General features: G+C 43.7%; 1 protein-coding gene across 1 annotated transcript in view; it reads right to left on the bottom strand.

Moving 5' to 3' along the window:
* The window catches only part of LOC109923581 (uncharacterized oxidoreductase YjmC-like), a 43,498-nt gene that overhangs the window by 5,702 nt on the left and 11,828 nt on the right, over nucleotides 1–25,968 (bottom strand). Inside the window, exons 2-9 of the mRNA XM_048606879.1 lie at nucleotides 25,522–25,670; nucleotides 24,361–24,549; nucleotides 11,994–12,055; nucleotides 11,847–11,900; nucleotides 10,266–10,364; nucleotides 9,169–9,304; nucleotides 4,055–4,173; nucleotides 148–243 (exon numbers count right to left, since the gene is read on the bottom strand). Of these exons, the coding sequence (XP_048462836.1) occupies nucleotides 148–243; nucleotides 4,055–4,173; nucleotides 9,169–9,304; nucleotides 10,266–10,364; nucleotides 11,847–11,900; nucleotides 11,994–12,055; nucleotides 24,361–24,549; nucleotides 25,522–25,670 (904 nt within the window). The remainder of the gene's footprint in view (nucleotides 1–147; nucleotides 244–4,054; nucleotides 4,174–9,168; nucleotides 9,305–10,265; nucleotides 10,365–11,846; nucleotides 11,901–11,993; nucleotides 12,056–24,360; nucleotides 24,550–25,521; nucleotides 25,671–25,968) is intronic.

Here is a 25,968-nt window from a genome sequence, read left to right as displayed (position 1 = left end):
CCTCAGAACCTTCCTCCGTTCTGAGGAAGGGTCCCTGGACCCGAAACGTTAACTCTGTTTTTTCCATCACAGATGCTGCCAGACCTGCTGAGCTTTTCCAGCAACTTGGTTTTTGTTGTTGTTGTTGTTGACAGTAGTTATACTCACTTGTTCTAGTGTTCTGTGTATCTTAAGTAAGTCTGACATTCTTTCCTCAAAACCCGAAGCAAAGCAATTTGGACTTATGGCAATGAAACATTGTCCCTGAAAGATAAAGTGAGCATAAGGGCTCAAAGGTTAGTGACAACATTCATTGCTGAACTTTGTAATATACATCAATATAAAATCCTTGAAAAGGGGCAGACACACAGAGAATGGGTTCAGACCATTCGACTTTGTAGGTGTATGTTATGATGATCAATTCGCAAGCACCCCAAGAGTGGGATCTTTTTCACTGGGATACAAGAGATTTGTTCATAATTTTTCAATCCTTTCTTGCTACAGGTGTGATGTCACAGGGCTGGAGGACTGTCAATGTTGCACTGTTGTTTAAAAATGCAGGAAAGGATAGCCCGAGTAATTACATGTTAATCAGACTCACTGAGCAGAATCTGCCCAGCCACTGAATGATGGGGACAGTGGCAAGAAAATCAGGAAATTTGTGTGAGGTCACCTTTCAGGAGATTTCTGACATTGTAAGCAAAATATCCCATTTTCTAGAGATAGTAGGAACTGCAGATGCTGGAAAATCTGAGACAACAAGGTGCAGAGCTGGATGAACACAGCAGGCCAAGCAGCATCATAGGAGCAGTAAGGCTGACGTTTCGGGCCTAGACCCTTCACCAGAAATGGGGGAGGGGAAGGGGATTCTGAAATAAATAGGGAGAGAGGGGGAGGCGGATAGAAGATGATAGGTGGAGAGGAAACAGACAGGTCAAAGAGGCGGGGATGGAGCCAGTAAAGGTGAGTGTAGGTGGGGACATAGGGAGGAGATAGGTCAGTCCAGGGAGGACAGACAGGTCAAGGGGGCGGGATGAGGTTAGTAGGTAGGAAATGGGGGTGCGGCTTGAGGTGGGAGGAGGGGATAGGTGGGAGGAAGAACAAGTTAGGGAGGCGGGGACGAGCTGAGCTGGTTTTGGGATGCGGTAGAGGGAGGGGAGATTTTGAAGCTTGTGAAATCCACATTGATACCATTGGGCTGCAGGGTTCCCAAGCGGAATATGAGTTGCTGTTCCTGCAACCTTCGGGTGGCATCATTGTGGCACTGCAGGAGGCCCAGGATGGACATGTCGTCTGAGGAATGGGAGGGGGAGTTGAAATGGTTCGCGACTGGGAGGTGCAGTTGTTTATTGCGAACCGAGCGTAGGTGTTCTGCAAAGCGGTCCCCAAGCCTCCGCTTGGTTTCCCCGATGTAGAGGAGGCCACAGCAGGTACAGCGGATGCAGTATACCACATTAGCAGATGTGCAGGTGAACATCTGCTTGATGTGGAAAGTCGTCTTGGAGCCTGGGATGGGGGTGAGGGGCGAGGTATGGGGGCAGGTGTAGCACTTCCTGCGGTTGCAGGAAAAAGTGCCGGGTGTGGTGGGGCTGGAGGGGAGTTTGGAACGGACAAGGGAGTCACGGAGAGAGTGGTCCCTCCGGAAAGCAGATAAGGGTGGGGAGGGAAAAATGTCTTTGGTGGTGGGGTTGGATTGCAGATGGTGGAAGTGTCGGAGGATGATGCGTTGGATCCGGAGGTTGGTGGGGTGGTACGTGAGGACGAGGGGGATTCTTTTTTGGTTGATATTGCGGGAACGGGGTGTGAGGGATGAGTTACAGGAAATGCAGGAGATACGGTCGAGGCGTTCTCGACCACTGAGGGGGGGAAGTTGCGGTCCTTGAAAAACGAGGACATCTGAGATGTATGGGAGTGGAATGCCTCATCCTGGGAGCAGATGCGGCGGAGGCGAAGGAATTGGGAATAGGGGATGGCATTTTTGCAGGAAGGTGGGTGGGAGGAGGTGTATCCTCAGACGACATGTCCATCCTGGGCCTCCTGCAGTGCCACAATGATGCCACCCGAAGGTTGCAGGAACAGCAACTCATATTCCGCTTGGGAACCCTGCAGCCCAATGGTATCAATGTGGATTTCACAAGCTTCAAAATCTCCCCTCCCCCTACCGCATCCCAAAACCAGCTCAGCTCGTCCCCGCCTCCCTAACCTGTTCTTCCTCCCACCTATCCCCTCCTCCCACCTCAAGCCACACCCCCATTTCCTACCTACTAAACCCATCCCGCCCCCTTGACCTGTCCGTCCTCTCTGGACTGACCTATCTCCTCCTTACTTCCCCACCTACACTCACCTTTACTGGCTCCATCCCCGCCTCTTTGACCTGTCTGTTTCCTCTCCACCTATCTTCTCCTCTATCCATCTTCTATCCGCCTCCCTCTCTCTCCCTGTTTATTTCAGAACCCCCTTCCCCTCCCCCATTTCTGGTGAAGGGTCTAGGCCCGAAACGTCAGCCTTACTGCTCCTATGATGCTGCTTGGCCTGCTGTGTTCATCCAGCTCTGCTCCTTGTTATCCCATTTTCTAACCAGGTGTTCGAGGGCGAAACTCCATTCTCGTGAGTGAGCAACAAGAGGATTATTTATTTGCATTAACATGCATTAAAATTCTCATCTTACAACATCTCATTGATATGTTGTTGCCCATTCTCCCACCCTCCAGAGAGAAACTAGGTGGATGCAATTGTTGACATGAGCATCGGAGTGGTACCTGGTGACTCCAGCTCGCCATTTGCTCCTCTGGGCACTGGTCACCTACATTTTGGAGAATGTTCCATGGGCAGGCACTGCATGCACCCTCCACCCACCAGGACCTGTCAAAAAAGCGGGATGCCTATGTCAGGGATAATTGACAAGAACGGTTCTGGGTAGCGGCTGACTGTCTGTGCTTGACCGGGTGCATGGTTGGGCTTTAAAAATCTGCTGACACCAGGAATCCCAGGGGACAATGATAGTGGCCGGTACCTCCACCTATGATGACTGGCAGGATACAAATGAACATTGTGCCATCGGGGCACAGAGTACAAGTAACAAGTTGAGTTTGGGCAGATAGCAAGTTTTCTCACACTAAGGTTTACAAAGAGAAACCCTCCATAAAACTCACCAAATCTAATACTTAACCAATTTTTGGTTAAATTCAGCTCACCTCTCACTCCTAATTACTCAGTCCAGAGCCAGTAACATTCTCATACAAGCCCTCTACCTCACTCTCTCCCTCTCCCTCATTCTCGCCTCCTCCATATTTGTTTAACCTGATTATAAGTTTTGTGATAACAAGAAAGGCTGATGAGGGCACACATATGACACCCTGTACTTGGATTTTAGTGAGGTTTTTGACAAGGCAAATTGTTTAGTAAATTAATAGCTCACGAGATCCAAGGAAAAGAAGGAATTTGGATTCAAAATTGACTCAATGGCAAGAAGCAAAGGGCTATGGTCAATGGTGTTTTTCTGATTGGAAGGGTGTTTCCGTTTGGGGTTTTGCAGGGCTCAATGCCGGGTCCCCATTTTCTCATGGTATATATCAATGATTCAGACTTAAGACAAATAGAGAACAATGGAGACTCAGAGAGAAGGAGACAGCAGGGAGAGGGATAATGAGGAGATTGGGCAAATAGTGAGGGACGGGACAGTGCAGGATGGAGATAAAGTGAAGGAAGGAAGGGTGAGGGATGGTGAGGGATGGAGATAAAGGAAGGAAGGGTGAGGGACAGTGAGGAATGGAGATAAAGTAAAGAAAGGAAGGATGAGGGACAAGCAATTAAAAATTAATAATACTCAACATTAAAGTGAAAAATTAAATTACTTGTTGCTTCCATTAGGTTCAGTGATGCCAAGAGTTTTGTATTTGTCAAGAATGGCGGGGTTCAGAGTGAGGGAGAGAGGTAGTGTAACAGTGTGGATGAATTTGGTATGAATATTCAAGTTTGAGTAGAAAATGCAGCAATGCATCCAGTCTGGAGCAGTGTGAGTTTATATTCAATATGATGAATGCAATCATTAAATGCAGGAAAAGTGAGTCCTCACCAGATTGGCCACCTTGTTTGTCTCCTTCCAGGGACGAATGTTTTCACTGTATAGAGATCCTGACAGTATGCCACAGAATACTTCCACCATCAGACTCAGTCCATATCCTTTGTAACCACCTGAAAAGAGAACACAGCTTCCAGTGCAAATAATGATTGGCCAGTTACAGTACTCAACCAGTAAGCTGGATCAACTCTCTCTCTCTCTCTGCTTCCCTTTCCTTCTCTCTCTCCTCCGCCCATGCATTTCTACCTTCACGTCCCGTCCTTCCTGCCCCTCTCCTACTTTCCACTCCTTGTCTCCAATCCCATTGTTCCTCTGTTCTTATCCTCTTTTCTTTCACCTCCAGCTGCCCCATTCCTTCCATCCATTCCACCTCCTCCTTCTTGAAGTAGGGAATTCTCTCACTGGATAGTGGATACCTGCAGGAGTTCAGCAACTTGTCACTGTTCATACACTAGCCCCCATGAGTGTGAGTGGGCTAACTGCCCTTGGGAGGGAATATGCCCAGGCTCAATCTGCATTCGGTCACCCTAAATGGATCTTAGAACCAAGGAATATTGAAGGACAAATCAGCTAGTCATTCCCACTTTGCCATGCTGTCAAGTATTTGTTTTTAAGTCAGTGATAAATATTAGTTTCAAGAACAAAAACAGAAGTTGCTGGGAAAGCTCAGCAGGTCTGGCAGCATCTGCAAACAAAAATCGGAGTTAACGTTTCAGGTCTAGTGGCCCTTCCTCTGAACCATAGAAGTTCTGAGAAAGGGTCACCGGACCCAAAATGTTAACTGATTTTTCTTCACAGATGCTGCCAGACCTGCTGAGCTTTTCCAGCAACTTCTGCTTCTGTTTTTGTTCCTGATTTATAGCATCCGCAGTTCTTTGGGTTTTTATAAATATTAGTTTGTCTGCATCGAACGGCCTCCCACATTTACTACCAAAGGTACAGTGTTCTAGTGAATGGCAAAGCCCAGAACTCATGGTTAGCCACCATCTCTGAATGCCTCCTAATCCACAGGCAGGTTCAACCCTCTGAACTGACTAATTGGTTCTCTTCCACGATGAACAAGACTTGGAGGAAGCACTGAGGCACAGATCCACCCTGGGTGGGACCTCAATGCCCATCATCAAGAATTATTCAGTAATGGTACCAATGTTACAAATCCTGAATGTTTCAGGTGGAGACTGTTGCAGGCGATGAGTGAATGAACACAAGCAAGCAACCTTTTCGGAAACTCTTTTATCCACAGTGTAACCACAGCATAGTGCTCGTGCTGACAAAAACTTATCTCTATCTAGAGGACATAGGATTGATCTAGCAAATCAAAACTGAATATCAAGAGTGCATCTAACCATCACCCATTGACATTCACAGCACTGCCATCACTGTCAATATCTTGGGAGTTACCATTTATCAGAAACTGAACTGGACTTGCTGTGTGGCTACAAGAGCAGGTCAGAGGCTATGAACACTGCAGTGAGTAATCCACCTCCTGATTCCCCAAGATATGTCCATCGTGTACAATGCGCAAGCCGTGAGTGATGGAAAACTCGCTTGCCTGGATGATTGCAGCTCCATAAATACTCAAAGCTTGACACCACCCAGCAGCCCGCTTGATTGGCAACACATCCACAAACATTCACTCCCCGCAAACCCGATGCTCAAGAGCCGCCGTGTATACCATCTACAAGCTGTACTACAGAATTTCAGCAAGGCTCCTTAGCCTGTACCTTCCAAACCCATGACCCCTTCCATCTAGAAGGACAAGGGCAGCAGATACATTGGCACACCACCAACTGCAGTTTCTTCTCCAAGCTACTCACCATCGAGACTTGGAAATGTTTCACCGTTTCTTCATTATCACTGGGTCAAAACTGTGCAACACTCTCTCCCTTACATTTATACATTGTCTTGAACTTCAAGGTACTTCATGACATGTACAGGATTAGGGTGTGATCTGGAGCACAAAATGTTTATTGGGTGAGGCAGCTAGGGAGGTAGCCATCTGTGAAACCATATACCAGTGAGAAATTTCACATTTCCAGGAAAAACGATGGCTTAGAAGACAATTGCGTAAAGAAAAATTAAAGAATGCTGCTCTTCTACAGCATTTAAAAGTAACAAAAATGTTCCTGTTTTTAAAAATAGAGCACCTCTTAAATGTAAGTAATAAATTCCACCTGAGTGTGTAAATATTGGATGTATGCTGCTATCCTATATCATCCTGTATTAGTGTTGTCATGAATTTCAAATGGCCACAGAACCCTGGCTTATATTCAGGAGGAACACAGCAGGTCAGGCAGCATCACAGGAGCAGGAAAGTCAACATTTTGGGTTGGGACTGAAGAAGGGTCCCGACGCGAAATGTTGACTTTCCTACCCCTCTAATGCTGCCTGAAATGTTGTGTTCCTCCAGCTGCACACTGTGTTGACTCTGACTCCAGCATCTGCAGCTCTTGCTATCTGTCTGGCTTATATTTGCTTACTCTCACTCTGTTTTGACGACCATGTCATTTGGCAAAATACCAACAATTAATGAAACAAAATTCGCTTCAGGTTCATTTCCATCTTAGTACTTTTTAGTTTTAAATCTTTTGACCCTCCCCACCTGTTATATTCACTTTCCTGTTTTTAACTCCTTTGTTGTTGTGATAAATAGCACACAACTATGACATTTCAATTAAAGCTTTGTTAAATACATCAAAATGAAGGAGGCAATTCCAAGGTAACGTTGAGTGTAAGATGTAGGCAATAAATTTCCAAATAAATTTCTTGACCCTAAGAACAATAATAAAATTCAACATCAAGCACACACACAAACACTGGTAGTAAGTTCAAAAACAGGGGAGGATGTATACTATAAACATGAAGATAAGGTAGATGCTGTTTCAAGTTCACACAGTCTTTGAGTTGTGAGATTGAAACCTGAATCTAAGCCAGTTTCCCTTCTGCCTTGACAGTAGTGAAATTTATGCTGGAGCTTTTGGTGAATGGCTGTTTTCCCAAGTTGCTTGTTTGCTGAGGACTTCTTTCGAGAAATGATAAAACGCAAGGAGAGATACAGAGCAAGTCTTCTAGATTCAGTTTTTATGAATCCATTCTACTTTCTCTCTCTGCTCTGCTAAGCAAGCTACTAAAATAGTGCTCATTTGTATATTCCTTAGACCAGCTCCTTTCCCAAGCTGAATAGTCTGCAGGTAACCTTTCAGCTCCCAATGTGTGAACTCATTATACAAGTGTGAATTAAACCAGAAATGCAAATTTCATAACTGACTCCATTGTTTGGTTTAGAGATAGTAGGAACTGCAGATGCTGGAGAATCCGAGACAACAAGGTGCAGGGCTGGATGAACACAGCAGGCCAAGCAGCATCATAGGAGCAGAGAGGCTGACGTTTCGGGACCATTGTTTGGTTTCACTGTTCTTGCACCAAAATTACTATTTCAACCAACTTTTGCTCTCTGACTCTCTCTCTCTGATGGAGTGTCTTACATATGAGTCCTCTGGACTGACTTTAATCTGTGGTCAGGCGATCACAGCAGCTGTAATGTAGAGACTACATTATCTTAAAACGCAATGTAGAAACATCACCTGAATCCAAATCAAATATAAAGTGCATGGGAAGATGAAGATTCAATATGGGGAAAATAATGTCCTCAGCTTGTACGGAATTAGCAGATACATGGGAACACCTGCCAGTTCCCCTCCAAGACACACACCATCCTGACTTGGAAACATGTTGTCATTCCTTGACTGTTGCTGCGTCAAAATTCTAATGGCATTGTGGGTCTACCTACAGCACATAGACTGCAGTGGTTCAAGAAGGTTGATCACTACCACCATCCCATTAGGGACAGGCAATAAATGCTAGTCGGCCAGTGATGCCCACGTCCCACAAGTGAGTAATTTTTTTATTAAAAAGGGGGCTGTGGGGTATCACCATCAGTAGAACTGTATTCCACCATAATTTGCAACATCATCTTCCAGCATCTTTCTCTCCTCACCATTATCAGCGATTCTAGTTCAATAGTGGCTATTGAAGATGCAGAACCAGGCATATCCTAGAATGATGTATGAACCTAGTGAAGTTAGTTATTCATTGGAAGTTAAATACTCTTAGACATTGTTCAAGAATACATTTCTAAATTAGTGTTTTATTTCAACCAACCATACACCATAAAACTTTCCTTGCTGACTCTATACATATTTGAATACTCTGTTGTTTCTTTAAAATATGCATATGCTTTTTGCATACATTTCAATACCTGTTGCCTTCAACTCCTAGGCATTTAACATCCTATTAACAGAATGAGATGCTGACAGGAGTCAATAAAGGGCCACTTTGTTAGAAACAGCACTTAACAGTTCCACAACAGACAGCTCAGAGCTAAGCTCTGCAGCTTTACTGCATCCAGTTGAGAATGGTAGTGGACAACCATATACCTAATGGGAGGAGAAACATCTCCATTCTCAATCGCACTGTAACACAGCAAGTAAAGTGAAGTGAATAGAGAAGATTCGATCACAAAATTTAAAAGTGTCTTCAGGCAAAGGAGCTGATTGGATGATTCTTCTTAGCATCCTTCCAAGATCTCATCATTATAGATGTCAGTCTTCAGTTAATTCAGTCCACTCCAAATGATATTAAGAATTACTGTGTGCACCAGACATGGTTAAAGTTCTGGACCCTGCTAACACCCCGGCTGTATTGCTGAATATCTCTACTTCAGAGCAAGTCACTCCCTGATACCAACTTTACCAGTCCAGCTCTAATACCTACCCAGGTATCACCTATCAAAATACAACAGGGGAATTCAAATTTACACCTCAGTGTTGTAAACAAGTGGTGTACCTCTGGGCTAGGCACTGTAACTGAGTGGGTTATCCAGGAGTGAGGTGCAAAGTACAATCTGTGTCCAGTACTGGTTGGAGCCACCTTGAATACTGTGTCCAGTGATGGTCACTGTGGAAAAACATTCAAACACTGGAGGTGAGTGTGCTGGAGAGTGGCATGTGGTTAGAATCTCTCTGGGTACCTGGATTTAAATAAGTTGAACAACATCCTTCATCATAAATAAACTGATGTAAAGAAAAGTAAATGTAGATATCACTTACTTGTAGCCTCACTTCCTCCCAGGGGCAATAGCCCTCCACCCTTCAGAACCTCCGTTGGATCAGTGGTACCTTTGCCTTTGGAATCACAGCCCCATCCTACTGGAATTTTCTCTCCATGTCTTTGCTGTACTTCTATCTAAAACGATGGAGATTGAACAGTTCATAAACATATGCTTGCAGATCGCAGTCACGGAACAACAGCAATTCACATTTATACAACATATGGCACTTTGTGGGGCATGTGATCAGACAACATTTTACATCAAAGCACAGAAAAGAACATACAGGCAGATAACCCAAAACAAAGCTAATGATCAAGATTTTAAAAAACACTTTGCAGGAGATGATGGAGACAGAGAGGCTTACACAGATAAGGGCATGGCCACATCTTTTTCCCCAATCAATCTGTTCAGGGATGGGAACAACAAGGGATTTGAACCTGGGTTACCTGGCTCAGAGGTAGAGACACTACCACTGCACCAGAACAGCCCTAAAGGCAAAGGCAGATTAGTCTTAACAGACCATAGGGCTGCCCTCTCATTAAAAAGAGAGAGATGACTAGTAGCAGTTTAACCTGAGGGTCACTACGCCTCAGACATGGGGAGATGTTGAGGAAGAGAATCCTTCATGGCAACCTTGGCTGGTGTGGGAATTGAACACAGACTGGTGGAGTCACTCTTCATCACAAACTGGCCAGCGAACCATGAGTACTGTAAATAAAATCAGAGGTGTCCAAGAGACTAGATTTGGATTGGTCCCAGTGTGTTGTGAGGCTGTAAAAGATTACAGACACAGGGAGGGCGAGATGATACAGGTATTTAACAAGAAGGGATGAGAATTTCTTTTTGCCAGGCTTAGCCAGAGCAGGAGTTAATGTAAATCAGCAACCAGATGGGTAATGGGTGGAACGGGCTCAGTTTGAGTTAGGATATGGACAGCAGAATTTCTAATCATGCTACTTCTGTGGATTGTGGAAGTGCAGCCAGAAGTACAGTTAATTGGTCAAGGTTGGAGGAAACAAAGGCATGGAATAGGGTTTCAGCAATGTGTGGTTTAACCTATATAACTAAAATGAAAGGAATGAAACTTTGCTGTACCTTTCCCAGAGCCACCGCTGACGTGGCCATGTCCAGAACAAAGCTATCACCATTCAGGGCTGGAGCAGCAACACTAATAGGATTGGTCCCCAGAGTACACTGGAAAACAAGTAAATACTAGTTATAAGGTACAATTTTAAAGTGGGTGTAGGAACAAAAGGTCATCAGGTGATTGTACACAAACCTTTGGAGGTGGCGGAACAGGTAGAGGAAGCTGTTTTTAACAAAAGGTGAAAGGGATCCTGGGCTTTATTAATACAACCATAGAGAACAAAAGCAAGAAGTTGGGGTAAACTTTTATAAATCACTTGTTGGGCTCTGCTGGAATATTATGTTCAGTCCTTAGCAATTGCCTTCAGGAAGCATGTCAAAGAAGATGCAGAGGAGATTTGTTAGAATAGTACCAGGGATGAGGAACTTTAGATAACTGGAGAGAAGAGAAGCTGGGAAAGTTTGCCTTAGCGCAGTGAGTGAGATTCAGGACAGATTTGATCAAGGTATCCAAAACCGTGAAGAGTTTTGAGATAGTTAGTAAGGAGAAACCAAAGGACCCAGATTTAAGGTAATTGGCAAATGGAGGGGGTGAGAAGAATGTTTTCTCAAGTAGTTCATGGTGTGCTTTTAAATTTCTGTGAGAAACAATAGAAGCAGGTTAAATAATAACTTTAATCAGAATTGGATAAATACAGGATTTGGGAAAGAAAACATATGCAGAATGTGGGAAAACAGCAGGGGGTGATACTGATTAGAAAATAAGTCAAATGGCCACACCTGAGCTGTGAATTGCCAGGAAATGATCAGTATATGACCAGCGCAGAAGTGATTATGATGCACAGTATCAACAAATGTTTCACGTGAGTGTCATTCTCTCCTGCAGGTACTGACCCTCCTACACTGAGTGAAACCTCTCAGAACCGGCTGCAATCCAACTCCTGCCCAAAGGCCTTTGTCGAGGGTAAATGAATGCCAACACGGACAGACCTGGGGTCATCTTAAAATCTTTACACAAGGAGCTGTGGTGCTAGGACCAATGGATATTCCTTGGTGCTTGAGACCTTGGCTGGTTTATGGGTTTATTAGCCTATGGGTAACTAATTCTTGGTCCTACCACTGAGACTGATTAAATTCGCACAGTGAGATTAATAGCTGGGACATTCCTGGTCTCCATAATCAATGCTCATGTGGTTTATTGTTATTGGGATTTGAACCAGCTGCCCCAGAACTTGCAAATTACAAACTACCAAAATGTGTTACCAAATTTGCTAAATCTCATGGACTGGCACCAAACGTGGTAACCATAGAAGCAGCAGACTGTTGTGAAGACCCCAAACGATCCCCTACTGTCTTTCAAGGGAAGAACCTACCACATCCACCAGGCTGATGTTACATAGCTGATCATTAATGCCCTCTAGAATGTCTGAGCTGGCCTCTCATAGCCAATAAAAACAATTTATCCAGTGTCCCACCCCCAACACAATAAAAAGACTGGCAAATTCTTTCACACGTAGATGTAGCAGGCTGGTTAGAACACGAAAGTCATCCATAAAACAATTCCCTGTGACTAAAGTCCGTGAGCTTTACCTTCTTTCCTCTGGTTGGCACAACCACTGGAGAGGTGTTAGTGCAAGTCATTCCCTGTTGAAAATAAATGCAAAGATTATAAAGAGCTGTGAGTCCAACTAGGGATATTTCCAAATCATTCTGTGGTGTACAAGTTACTCTACTTACAATTAAACCGTGTTTTAGTGCTTGCATGGAATAAAATCCTGCAATGCCGTAATGATTAGATCCTGCAATGACAATGAGATACAGTAAAGTCAAGTATGTTAATAAGAGATGTTCTCAAATCTCCAAGCCAACCTAATAAAGGTAGTTGTCAAGAAGCTGGTGTTTAATGCTATGGAATAAATTCAGAGAGCAGTACTAGTCTGCTCGTAGATCATTGCATTGCTATTTGAAGTATAGAAAACGTGCCACTCATGAGATGACAACTAAACATCTGTTTGTGTGATAGAATTCCTTAGGTTTGGAAGCAGGCCATACGGCCCATTAAGTCCACACCAACCCTTCAAATAGCAACGACCATCCCCATCTCCCATCCCTGTAACCCTTCATTTTCTATGGCTAACCCACCAAACCTGCACATTCCTGGGCACTCTGGGAAATTTACACAGCCAATCCACTTTACATGCATGCCTTTGGACTGCGGGAGGAAACTGGAGCACCTGGAGGAAGCCCACACAGACATGGGGAGAATGTGCAAACTCCACAGGGACACCAGTGGGTGGAATCAAACCCAAGTCCCTGGCGCTGGGAGGCAGCAGGGCTAATCACTGAGCCACAGTGCCTGACGCTGGTTGAGGAATAAATATTTATCACACTGTGAAGAAATCCTTTGCTGACTGGTGTTCTTGTTTGGCCACATAAGTGGGCACTGGGGGCTTCAGGTTAAAGTTTCATCCAAAATACTGTATTTCTGACAATGCTGCCTCCCTCAGTACTGACTTAATGAAGTGAAGAGCTTCCTCAGTTCTGACCCTATGGAAGTTCAGCACTCAGTATTCAACAATACAACAATCCTTAGAATTGAACATGCAACAATGAAATGTTCCTCAGTACTGTACCTGTAGCACAATGCTTCCCAAATGTTTTCCACTATGATCCCATCTTGAGGCTTGAAACTATTATAACCCCTCATAAGGTGTAGCAGTGGAGGAGAAGGCCTATTCGAGCTTGGGAGTGGGAGAGGGGCATCCATTGCTGCCTCAGATATCGCAGTGTCAAAATTTCAGCTTCAACCCTCCACTTTGGAAAGCCATACTCAATGGGCAGCACACCCTTAGCACAGAACATCGATGGTACAGTGCTCCCTCAGTAATGTCTCTCCAACAATGCCGCATTCTTTTATTGCTGCCTCTCCAACACTTCTATGCTCCTTTAATACTGTCCCTCTGACAGCACAGCCCTCCCTTAGCACTGCCCCTCTGACAGCTCAGCATCTCTTAGTACTGATTGCCAGTAGTGCAGAGCTGCCTTAGTTCTACTCCTCTGAGAACGCAGCACTGCCTCAATACTGACCCCCTGACAAAGCAGCACACATTCAGTACAACAAGGTGCAGGGCTGGATGAACACAGCAGGCCCAGCAGCATCATAGGAGCAGAGAGGCTGACGTTTCGGGCCTAGGCCCTTCATCAGAAAAGGGGGAGGGGAAGGGGGTTCTGAAATAAATAGGGAGAGAGTGGGAGGCGGATAGAAGAGGGATAGAGGAGAGGATAGGTGGAGAGGAAACAAACAGGTCGAAGAGGCGGGGATGGAGCCAGTAAAGGTGAGTGTAGGTAGGGAGTTAGGAAGGGGATAGGTCAGTCCAGGGAGGACGGACAGGTCAAGGGGGTGGGATGAGGTTGGTCGGTAGGAGATGGAAGTGCGGCTTGAGGTGGGAGGAGGGGATAGGTGGGAGGAAGAACAGGTTAGGGAGGCAGGGACGAGCTGGACTGGTTTTGGGATGCGGTAGGGGGAGGGGAGATTTTGAAACTTGTGAAATCCACATTGATACCATTGGGCTGCAGGGTTCCCAAGCGGAATATGAGTTGCTGTTCCTGCAACATTCGGGTGGCATCGTTGTGGCACTGCAGGAGGCCCAGGATGGACATGTCGTCTGAGGAATGGGAGGGGGAGTTGAAATGGTTCGTGACTGGGAGGTGCAGTTGTTTATTGCGAACCGAGCGTAGGTGTTCTGCAAAGCGGTCCCCGAGTCTCCGCTTGGTTTCCCCGATGTAGAGGAAGCCACACCGGGTACAGTGGATGCAGTAACCGTTTGCCAATGCAGCATTCCAACATTAATTCGTTGTCAACAGTACAATGCTCCCAGTACTAGCTTACTGGCAGTACAGCACTCTCCCAGTACCACACCAGGAGTGTCAGTTTGGATTGTATACAGTTATCTGTGGAGTAAGACTCAAAGTGAGTCCTTGAATCCCTGAGTCCAGCCTGGTACCAATGCTTTCACAGTTAACATTTAAATACCCAGATAATCTCTCCTCATGTCATCTTTGGTTCTTTTGCCAATTGTCTTACATGTGTCACCTGTAGTTAGTGACTCTGCCACAGGAATCAGTTATTACTTATTTACTCTAGCATAACCCATCATGATTTTGAACATTTCTATTGAATCTTCCTTAGCCTTTTCTGCCCTAGAAAGAATAACCCCAGCTTTTCTAGCATCTACATAGAACTGAAGCATGTAATTCATGATACCATTCTAGTAAATCTCCTTTCTACCTTTTTCATAGCTTCAGCATCCTTCCTGAAGCATTGTTGCCAGAAGTGAACACAAAACTCCAGTCAGGATCTAATTAATGTCTTATAAAGGTATACTACAACTTTCTTGTTTTATGCTCTTGGATAATATAAATGAAAATTATGTTGTTTAAACATTTCTTGTTGTTCATGAATCGGACATGGACATCACTGGCTGGGCCAGCATTTATTGCTCCTCTCTACTTGCCCTTGAGAAGGTGGCGGGGAGCTGCCTTCTTGAACTGCTGTAGTCCATATGGTGCAGGTAGACTTACAATGCTCTTAGACAGAGAATTCCATGATTATGACCCAACAACACTGGAGGAATAGTAACATATTTCCAAATTAAGATGGTGAGTGGCTTGAAGGGGAACTTGCAGGTGGTGGTGTTCCCTTATGTCTGCTGCCCTTGTCCTGATGGTAGATGCTAATTGTAGTCATTGTAACAAAGTCAGCCAGGTGGACCTCATAGAATATGAGTTCACTGATTGGGGCTGATAATCAGGTCCAATCAGGGAGCCCTCGGTGACAGACATAAACAGGAGTGTTAGAGACATCCTGTTCATTCTGAGAGCTGGTTCTGAGGGAGCTGGATCAGTGTTGATGGACTCTCCACGTGTAAATAAAGGGTGACTTGGTGACAGGACACCAGCTGCTGTAGAGTTACTACAGTAATAGTCATGGGTTTGGAAAGTGCTGTCTAAGGATCTTTGGTGAACTTCTGCTGTGCATCTTGGTAGATAGTACACATTGCTACTACTGAGTGTCAGTGGTGGTGGGAGTGGATGCTTGTGGATATGGTGCCAATCAAGGAGGGTCCTTTGCCCTGGATGGTGTCAAGCTTTTTGAATTTTCTTGGAGCTGCAGTCATCCAGCCAAGCATGGAGTATTCCATTATACTTTTTACTTGTTCCCTGTAGATGGTGGTAGGCTTGGGTAGTCAGGAGGCAAATTACTTGCTGCAGAATTCCGAGCCTCTACCCTGCTCTTGTAACCACTGTAATTATATGGCTAGTCCAATTCTGTTTCCGGTCAGTGGTAACCCCCAAGACGTTGATAGTAACATCATTGATGAAGGTAACATCATTGAATGTCAATGTTTGAATTCAATGCAAACATTGAATGTTTAACACTGATTATTTTTGGAAAGTTCAATTCAAAAGTTTCTACAAATAAAATAGATCATCAAGGACTCTGACTGAAAGAAATGGATAAGAAACTGCAAATCCATTTTCAAAACAAAAACATCTTTAACAAATTCACAATTCCAATTATATCTAAGAGTATATTAGAATCCTGTTATATTAAGTTTCTTGTGCCCACAGTGCTTATCAACCAGTGGCCTTACCAGTGCAAGAACTGCACCTCAATTAGGCAGCTTTCTGGAGCTTGGCAATTTTGTTATTTTTACTTTTCTGGTTTCAGTTCCTTTGTCTTTCAGTTAGCAGCACATCTGTTCTAGGCATATGTTTTGTTCCTTCGTTCCCTTTTATCCATTCCCTTTGGCCTTGGAGGACTATACTTTTTGTCATTAAATCTCTCCTGTTTTTGATCTTATCATACACCTTCCTTTGTCATTGTCTTGCCCATCTCTTGCTTAAAATCGATTACACCTGTAACTTTTGTAAGTTCTGCTGAAAGGTTGCAGACTTGAAATTTGAACTCAGTTTCTCTATGTACACAGACACTGTCTAATCTGCTGTGATTTTTCCTGAACAAAAGCATAAGTTGCTGGAAAAGCTCAGCAGGTCTGGTAGCATCCGTGAAAAAAAAATCAGAGTTAACATTTCGGGTCCGCCGACCCTTCCTCAGAACTGGACGCTGTTTCGGACTTGAATTGTTAACACTGATTTTTGTCTTCACAGCTATTGCAGACCTGCTGAGCTTTTCCAGCAACTCTTGTTTTTGTTCCTTATTTACAGCATCTGCAGTTCTTTCAGTACTTTTTTCCAATATATTTTTATTTGGCATTAGTATCTCTATAGTCTGAGACAGCTGATGCAGTTACAAACCCATACAGGCAGTTACCATGATAAATATGGGTGTATATAAGAGTTCATCATTGAACCATAAAAGAAGCATGGAATTTAAAGACCCTATATTGACCAGAAGGCAGTTCCTAAGCCAGAATTTTGGTTCAGCATGAAGGTGAAGGGTCTGCATGAGGACATCAATGGAATAGTATAGTCAAAATCCGTTAACCCCAAGAGCACATTAGAATTTGGTTTTGATTAATTCATTAGACGTTATATTTATAGGTCAGTATTTGTTGTCCATTCCTAATTGCCCTTGAGAAGGTAATAGTGAGTTATCTTTTGAACCACTAAGGTCCATGTTGATAGGAATGGAATTCCAGGACTTTGAACCAGTGACAGTGAAGGTACAGTGATAGCATTTTAAGGCAGGATGTTGTGTGGTTTGGAGGGAAACTTCTCGATGTGGTGGTCCCATTGGCTACTGCCTTGTGGTTATAGGTTTGGAAGGTGCTGCTGAAGAAACATTGGCATTAGCGCAGTGCATTTTGTAGATGGTAAACTCTTCAGTTAATGGAGCGAGTTAATGTTTAAGGTGGTCAATGGATTATTGATCACGTAGCTGTTTGATCCTGGATAGTGTTGAGCTTCTTGAGTATTGTTGGAGCTGCCATCATCCAGGCAAGTTGGGAAGATTGAATCACATGCCTGACTTGTCTTGTGGACAAGCTTTGGAGAATCAAGAGGGGAATTACTGAAGAATTCCTTGCCTCAGACTTGCTCTTACATGCAAAGAACTTAGATGGTTGGTCCAGCTCTGATTAGTGGTGATAACTTCCAGGTTGTTAACTGTTGGGCGGGATTCACCTATGGTAATATCTCTTGAATGCCAGGGGAAAGATGGCTAAATTCTCCCTTTATATTCATTCATGGGATGTGGGCTCTGTTGGCTGGGTCAACATTTATTGCCCATCTTTAATTCCACATCAGGCAGCTAAGAGTCAATCATGTTGCTGCTTCTTTGTCGTAATAATTGTTGGTGGCAGCACTGTTTGTCTGGCACTTATATGATGGAAATGTTACTTGCTACATATCAACTCAAGCCTGAATGTTTTTTGGAACTTGCTATAAGGTGGCACAGATTGGTTCTTTGAGATCTGTAGGTGAGATGTACATCCCTGTAAAGCAAATTTAAATTAAAGGGATAGTCCACAGATGGAACCTGGAGGATTTCAGGATGGGCAATCCAATGGAGCAGGACAGTATTGAACCTCAATGAAGTTTCAAAAAAACAAAGAACTGCAGATGATGGAGATCTGAAAGAAAAACAGAAATTGCTGGTGAAACTCAGCAGGTCTGGAAGCATTTATTGAACAGTTCCAATGAAGAGTCAATGGAGTCAAAACATTAACTCTGCTTTTTCCCCACAGATGCTACTTTACCTGCTGAGTTTTGCCAGCAATTTCTGTTTTTGTTTCAATAATGCTGAATTGAAATTACTGCTATACAGTTAGGAGCAAGATTGAGGGACAGACATTTCCCCAACAATTGGAGGAAGCGGTCTACTGCTATTGTCAAGAAGGTGTGGTTAGAGGCAGCAGAGAAGATGAGCAACAGGAACATTGTGATCAGGTCATAGCTGCAATTTAGGAAATGGTTTAATAACTTAATGAGATCAGGAAAAGGATCAACATCTGCTGATTCATCGTCACCTTGTACTGCAATCCCTGCCCCTTCCCAGGCTCTTGGTAAGTGTTCCCCATCACATTACGCCTCAAACCTGTTCAACTGTCAGTAACACCCAGTCTTCACATTCTATTTTTTCAACAACTACTCCATTTATCGATCTAATAGAGTTACTCATTGCAATTCTTATGCTCTATGTTTATCTGTCTTGAAGATCACCACATAGATGATCCTGCATCCATTGGGTAAATGCTTAATAATCACCCAAACTGAGTTCTGTTTATTCAACTCTTGCAGGTAAAAATTGTGCAAAATACAAGGGAGGGGAACAGGACTGGCTTGGATTGACACAGAAAAATTGAGTTAGTGATGCAGAGAATGAGGCTCAGGAGATAATTGGCACACCCACATTCCTCCCTGCCAGAGATGGCGAGATAGGGAACTCAGGCGTAGCTAGAGACAGAATTACAAATAAAATCAAGAACTGCAGATGGTGAAAATCCAAACAAAAAAAAATTCTGGAGAAAACCAGCAGGTCTAGCAGCATCTGTGGAGAGAAAGCAGAGTCAACGTTTTAGATCCAGTGGCCCTTCTTCAAAACTAGTGAGATTTTACAGCAATTTCTGTTTCTGTGACAGAATTGCAAACATCTTCAGCACATATATCCTGACTTTATTTCAGCAATCAATAAACTATGAGCACAATGAATCTGGTGATTGTCAAGACTGTGACTTTTCCATGACTATACCATATCCCTTTCTTTTGCCTTCTCGGGTCTACATGTGTATAGCAATGTCACAGGAAATTTATGAAAATAATTCATCACAGGACCAAGGACCTGAGAGTGCACTGTCATAGGTCATGCAACTATAAATCAGCGTAAATTCTCCCACTTTGGTGGTTCCAAGTGGAGAAGTCTGATTTTTGCATGGTGCTTTACACCAAACAAGTGAACATGGATAGACAGTGGCGGCAGGGAGACTTTGTATTGGGGTTCTCCAAACCTTTCCAAGCTCTATTCAGCTGGACAGAGATGCTGAAACCTGAGGAGTATCATTGAGAAGGAAATGCCAGTAGTCCATTTGTAAATTAGCCAGGTACTGACAACATTCCACAATAAGGGAGAGGTTGGACAAGTTCATCTCGATTACTAAGGGATTGGTAGTGTAGATTATTGTGAAACTGTCCATCTTGTCCTGCTCCATGGAGCTCCAAGCATGACTCTAAAATAGCTCATGCCTGCCATGGCTATAGTCTTGCAGACTTTGGATGCCAACTGATCTTAAAACAGGCTGGCAGATATCTGTAACTCTGCAGCAAGTCACTGATCTTCAGTAATCTAGTATGTGGCAGGACAGAAAGAACGTGGTGCAGATCCAGGAGGGAGATGATAAGGGAAAGAAGACTTGGACATGGAAAATCCACTCAAAGTACTTCCATTTCTCTTATCAATCCCTTAAGTACTGGGCTGGGTTGCTACATTTCTTGACAACTGTGGATGCCCCAGTTCAGGTGGAGAAATCTTTAGCAGTGCCATCACAATCTCCAAAAAAGGGTCATCAGCCCACTAAAACATCTAAGCAGCCAGAGTAGACATATGAGCAGCTTCTGTCTACCTCTGCCGAAGCCACATGGAACACACCAGACAGAAGCAGTAGGAAATACAAGCTGAAGATACTGTAATTCACTAAGGGTTTACAAATGACTGACAATGTTTGTTCTTCCATTTCCTTTATTTATAAGGCCACATAAGATGTATTGTTAAACACAATATTCATGTCTTGATCAGTATTCAATCCCAAATTCTCACTTACTTTTTCATATTCCATAATCAATGGCATTAATGGCTTGTGCTGGGCAGTGGATGTGTAGTTGAAGCACTGTTTAATACAAAGGGATGAGAAGTGAGGGGTTGGGTACTGATGGTGGGAGCGACAATAAAGTTTCACTTATTGTGTGCCACATTAGGTGAACTGTGACAATACTGGGAATCCTGTCAAGCAATGTCAGTGATGGTCTGCTGGCGGGTGTCCATTTTCAATCCTACCTCTTCTCAAAGTTCCCATTGGAAAAGGGAACAATGAGCCCTTACATCCTTCTCCACCTGCATTTCTCTGCCACTCAATGTTGTGAAGGATGCTGTCTGCCACTTTCATTCTGGATTCTGGATCTGATAAGGGTTGATCAATGCTTCAAGAACTATCTGGTCATCTGAAGCACATTATAATAACTCGTCCAATGCTCGGGCTTTTGCGGTACAGTGGGAGTGTTCCTATTTCAGAGCAAGGAGACCTGGGTTTCAATCCCATCTCGTCTACAGGTGTGTAATAACATTTCTGAACAGGATGATTAGAAAATATCTAACTTGCCAAATGACACACCTGAGGTTTATATGCCTGATGTTGATGGGGTTCCTCAAAGGTTTCATGAGGCAAGTTTGCAAGGAGTCTCTCTTTTCTTCTACAGTCAAACTTTGACTCTGCTACCTGGTACAATAGCCTCTGAGATGTTGGACTGCTGAAGAATGAAAGTATCAGATCAGTTCCCGAGGCTTCTGGATTAGAACTGCATTGATTCCCTCTTGTACTTGTACAGCTACTGTGCACTGATAGATAAATATTCTCATAAACACCCCTGGATGTTGTAGCAGTGATAGCCATGTGAATATAGTTGATGTTGTAACAGGGTAATCCAACCATAGGGGTGAATCTGAGTGTCTGCTCATTCTGGTCAGTGTCACCAGGAAGGAAGTTTACATCATTATTAGTCCTGGCAAACAAGCCTTCAGTCAACCTCATTTGTGGGCTGTCCACTAGGAAATCCTGGATATAAAGTCAGTACCAAGAAAGGATTTGGTGGTTGAAAGAGTTGAGGGAAGCAGTCACTTTGCCATCCACTGGCAAGGCCTGGACTCCTGGTCCAGCTGGGAGCAGGCCTTCCTCACTGAAGCTGAGATATATTCCATCACCAGATATGACAAGCTATGGTGGCATGTGGTGGCACCATTCTTCCAAAAGCTCAAAGAAGCTGACCATCTGTCTACAAACCCTGTGACATGTATAGTTCCTCCTGCAGGCTCAGGCACTTTCCCCAGCACATCTGTCCTGTGCATAGTGTATTGCAACATATCATCACTGCCATGAACAGTGATGCTCACCTCTTCTAATGTCCTATTAATCATATCCATCCTGATCATTTTGAAAATCACTAAAGTAGGAATTAGTTGAATTGCCACAAGCACTACCTGGTAAATAGTGGAAACTGAGAGAAAAGCTGCCAAAAGTGAACTTTTATTCAGATTGGACAATAGATATTTCAATATTCTGCACACTGATGCCCAGTTTGGGTTCTGCCAGAGCCACTTATTTTTAGTTCAGACACGGACAAAAGAGCTGAATTCCAGAGGTGAGATGTCAAGGCCACATTTGACAGTGTGTGACATCAAGGAGTCCTTGCAAAATTGGAGTGCACGTGAATTGGGGAATAGCTGTTTGGAATCATACCTGGCACATAAAAAGATGGTTATGGTTGTTGAAAGTCAGTCATTTCAGCTCCAGGACATTTCTTCAGAAGTAAAAACCAAAAGAACTGTGGATGCTGTAAATCAGCAACAAAAACAAAGTTGCTGGAAAAGCCCAACAGGTCTGGCAGCATTTGTGAAGGAAAAAACAGAGTTAACATTTTGGGTCTGGTGACCCTTCCTCAGAATCTTCCTCAGAGGTGTCACCGGACCCGAAACGTTAACTTTGTTTTTTCCTTCACAGATGCTACCAGACCTGCTGGGCTTTTCCAGCAACTTTGCTTTTGTATCTCTTCAGGACTTCCTCAGGGTAGTGTCCTGAGCCCAACCACCTTCAGCTCCTTTATAAGGTCAGAAGTGGGGAGATCCGTTGATGACTGCTCAATATTCAGCAGTTCTCAGTCACTGAAGCAGTGCATGTCCCAATGCAGCACAACCTGGACCATATCCAGGCTGACAAGTGACAAGTAACATTTATGCCACACAAATGGCAGTCAATAACCATCTCCAATAAGAAACAATTTAAGTGCTGCCCCTTGATAGTCAATGGCATTACCATCACTAAATCCTCCACTATCAACATCCTGGGGGGTTACCATTGACAAGAAAATGAACTGCAATAGCCACATAAATACAGCGGCTACAAGAACGGGTCAGAAGCTAGGACTCCTGCAGCAAGTAACTCACTCCTGACTCCCCAAAGCTTGTCCACCATCTACAACGCACAAGTGAGGAGTGTGATAGAATACTCTCCAGTTGGCTGGATGAGTGCAACTCCAACTACATTCAAGCTTAACACCCTCCAGGATAAAGCAGCCCACTTGACTGGCACCACATCCACCACCGAATCTCAGTAGCAGCGATGTGTAGCATCCACAAGATGCATTGCAGAAAATCACCCAAGATAGTTAGAGAGCACCTTGCAAACCCACGATCATTACCATTTAGAAGGTCAAGGACCGCAGGTACATGGAAACCAACTCCCTACGAGTTCCCTTCTTAGCCACTCAACATTCTGACTAGGAAATATATCACTGTTCCTTCAGTGTTGCTGTGCCAAAATCCTGGAATTTCCTCCGTTTTAGCATTGTGGTTCGATCTACAGCATATGGATTCAGCAGATCAAAGAAGCTCACCCCCATCTTCTCAAGGGCAATTAGGGAGGAAAATAAATGCTGGCCCAGCCAGTGATGCTCACAGCCTATGAGTGAATAAAAAAAACACTTTAACTGCTGTTCACTCTTCTCTCCACTTCCCTGGCCAGTTTGCTGAGTGTTTGAAACTCCAAGCTACTTAAGTTAAATATCGTGAAGTCAAGTTAAATGTAACCTGCATCTCAATAATTTCATTGAGATCATTATACAAGTAAATATCCTCCTACGTGCAATAATTAAATCCCTAAAGTTGGTGAGTAGGTTTTTAACTGGAATCCAATCACACTTTGATTAACACTTGAAGTGGGCATGTTCAACCCAGGTCTCCTGCTGGAAAAATGACCACTTCTTTAAAAAAAACCTATTTTTCTAATAAACCTATTCAGGAATGTAATTACACATCTCTGGAGCAGGTAGGACTTGAACCCAGGCCTCTTTGTCTAAGGGAAGGGACACTAACCACTGCACCACAACAGCCTTCAAACATGCACTTTTCATAGCTCCATCCACTCCCAATGCACCTGTTTCTTGCAGTTAAAATTCTTTTATGATTTTAAAGTGGAGATTGAGTTACATGTAGCCACTTAATCCAGTTCATTCCACCCTAACCACATCAAAAGATGACATTTATAGCACTCTAAACTAAATGTTTAGCAGCATGTTGAAGTGAATTAATGAAGATGTAAACTGTGTCATTTTATAATGGCTCCTTCACTTTTCTCCCCAACAATGATGATACAAATTTTCCCACCCATGTGCATGGATGATTGAAGAGTAGATAGATAAGGAAGAAGCTAAAAATGTTAAAATTAATTGTTATATTTTGACTTTGTGATAAGTTCTGATTTGCCATTTCCTCTGAATGTGATCATAATTGTTTCTGATGCCTAATGTTTTCAAATGTAAGATTTAAAAAAATAAAACTATTACCCATGTTAGGAAGGTGGGTGTATTTTTGGAGCAGACTAATCACACTGGATTCAAAAGGATAGAGATATACAGTGACTATCTCACTGTCACTGTTACCTCCTACTGTTGGGGCTCAGAGAGCACTATCCCTCATATGTTGATTCTTTTTAAGAGGGGTTTTCCAATTATTCTTGGGCTGTGGGTGGGAATCATTTTGGGAATGGGAGCATGCCTCTCCGTTACTCCAGAGCTGTGGGTGGGGTATGTCTGGAAAATGAGTTCCCAGTCAGTCCAGGACTGAAGAAGAAACATCTGATGCATTAGGTCGGTCTTTCACTGCCCACAACTTTGAATGTTCTTGCTCTTGCATAAGTTCCACACATTCCTTTTCCTTTTTTTAACCCACTTCACTATCAACTCAGCTTAAGCAGTACAGAAATGACTTTGGGGGCTTTGGACTATCTGGTTTTAGTACCCAGTTCCTTCAGTTCAAAGAGTAAAGATGGATGAACAAATAACAGAGCTAATTCCTACTGGTCCTGGTATTTGAACTTACCATAAGCTGATACCCATCCGATTCCCACATCTTTGGCTTTTTGAATAGCCAGATCCATGCAAAAATTGCCAACCACAGGCCCTATCAGGTTATTGCCATTTACCAATGCTGTAGCCACTGTTGACTTTTCAATTAAAGGCTCTCCATCCTTGGCACAGATTCCGGTCTCCAGGTCTTTCAAATACATATCTGCAATACAGACAGACCAAGTGTGAGGATCGAATCCCTGACCCTTATCCTGGCCATTATACTGATCCAAATCCTGACCTAACACTAACCTTAATATGTCATGGGCAGGCTGATTGAAATAATCATATTGTTCACAAAAACGCCTCCCTCTGACATGACCCAAAATATGTCTCCAACCATAACCCAACCCATCTCTAACCTCAACACAACACACAGGCTGACAGCGAGAATCATTTCACTGACCCTAACCCTGATCTTAATGGTAACCCTAACACCAAGCCTAAACCTGTTCAATGCTGACCCTGAGAAGCTTCCAGTAATGTGCTTGTGTGAACAACTTTGATAAATGATAATTTCTTTATTGGGTAGTTTAATAAATTGCTGTGTTGAGGTATGGGATCACTGCTAACACCTGAGTTGCCGCCACAAGCTAGGAGAGGTTCTGCTTTCTGCAGCGAGTGGGGGGTGAAGATCAGGACAGCAATTCCCAACCATCTATTTGCTCTTTCAAAAATGCACTGGCCAAGAAAGAGGAACAAGTGAGTCAATGTAACAATCCCCAATATTACCCAGATAGCTCATTGTCCAGAACTCCCATTCTCACACATCATTCCTCCCGTATTCTGATAAGCTAGTTCCCTCATCCCTCAGGTCCCCATTCTGATTTCCCAGGTTCCCCCATTCCCTGACACTCCATTCTAATACCCAATCTCCTCAATCTGATCTCTCAGATTCCCCCATCATCATCCTATAGATCCTGATCCACCCAAGATCCTCCATACCTAGCTGACATCACTAGGGCTGAATAGCCACCTCCTGTTCCTCTATTCAATGAAGCTGCTTCACAGCAAAAGTACTTTTTCAAAACTTTGATGTTTCTTTGTAAAGAGCTATTAAACTATTGATGTAATAACAGGGAGTTGTGGAGAGCTGGATTCAGTTCCATTGTTCTATGACTGCAGATCCACACACCAAGCCTGTTGAGTCCATGGCTGTAATGTCCTCGATAATCTCCCTCCACCAAGACTTCAGCCAACGCTGAGCCATGGCTGCTCTGGGCACCCACTGCTTTCATGCAGCGTTCAATAAACTGATGCATGTCCGAGCGACTCACCAAGTACCTGAAACACATATCGCAAAATTCAACTTTGATACTGGTTAAAACATTAGCAGATTATCCCATACTATTCACAACAATGAACAGATTCAGCTCAGATACCTGGGGATTGACGGCAGGGACTGAGGGGCTGAGAAAATGGGGGTCTAAGTGAAAATTGAGAAACAGGTACAGAGACTGGGGGGAAGACATTGAAGGGCAGAGACTGAGAAACTCAGGCTCTGAGGGACAGAGATTGAGGGTGTGAGACTGAGAAACAGAGATTGAGGGACTGAGACTGAGGGACTGAAATTGAGGAACAG

The sequence above is a fragment of the Rhincodon typus genome, chromosome 17 (genome assembly GCF_021869965.1).
Source record: "Rhincodon typus isolate 14 chromosome 17, sRhiTyp1.1, whole genome shotgun sequence".
Taxonomy (NCBI): Eukaryota; Metazoa; Chordata; class Chondrichthyes; order Orectolobiformes; family Rhincodontidae; genus Rhincodon; species Rhincodon typus.
The sequence above is the reverse complement of the archived record's forward strand: the minus strand, read 5'-3'. Positions and strand labels throughout refer to the sequence as shown.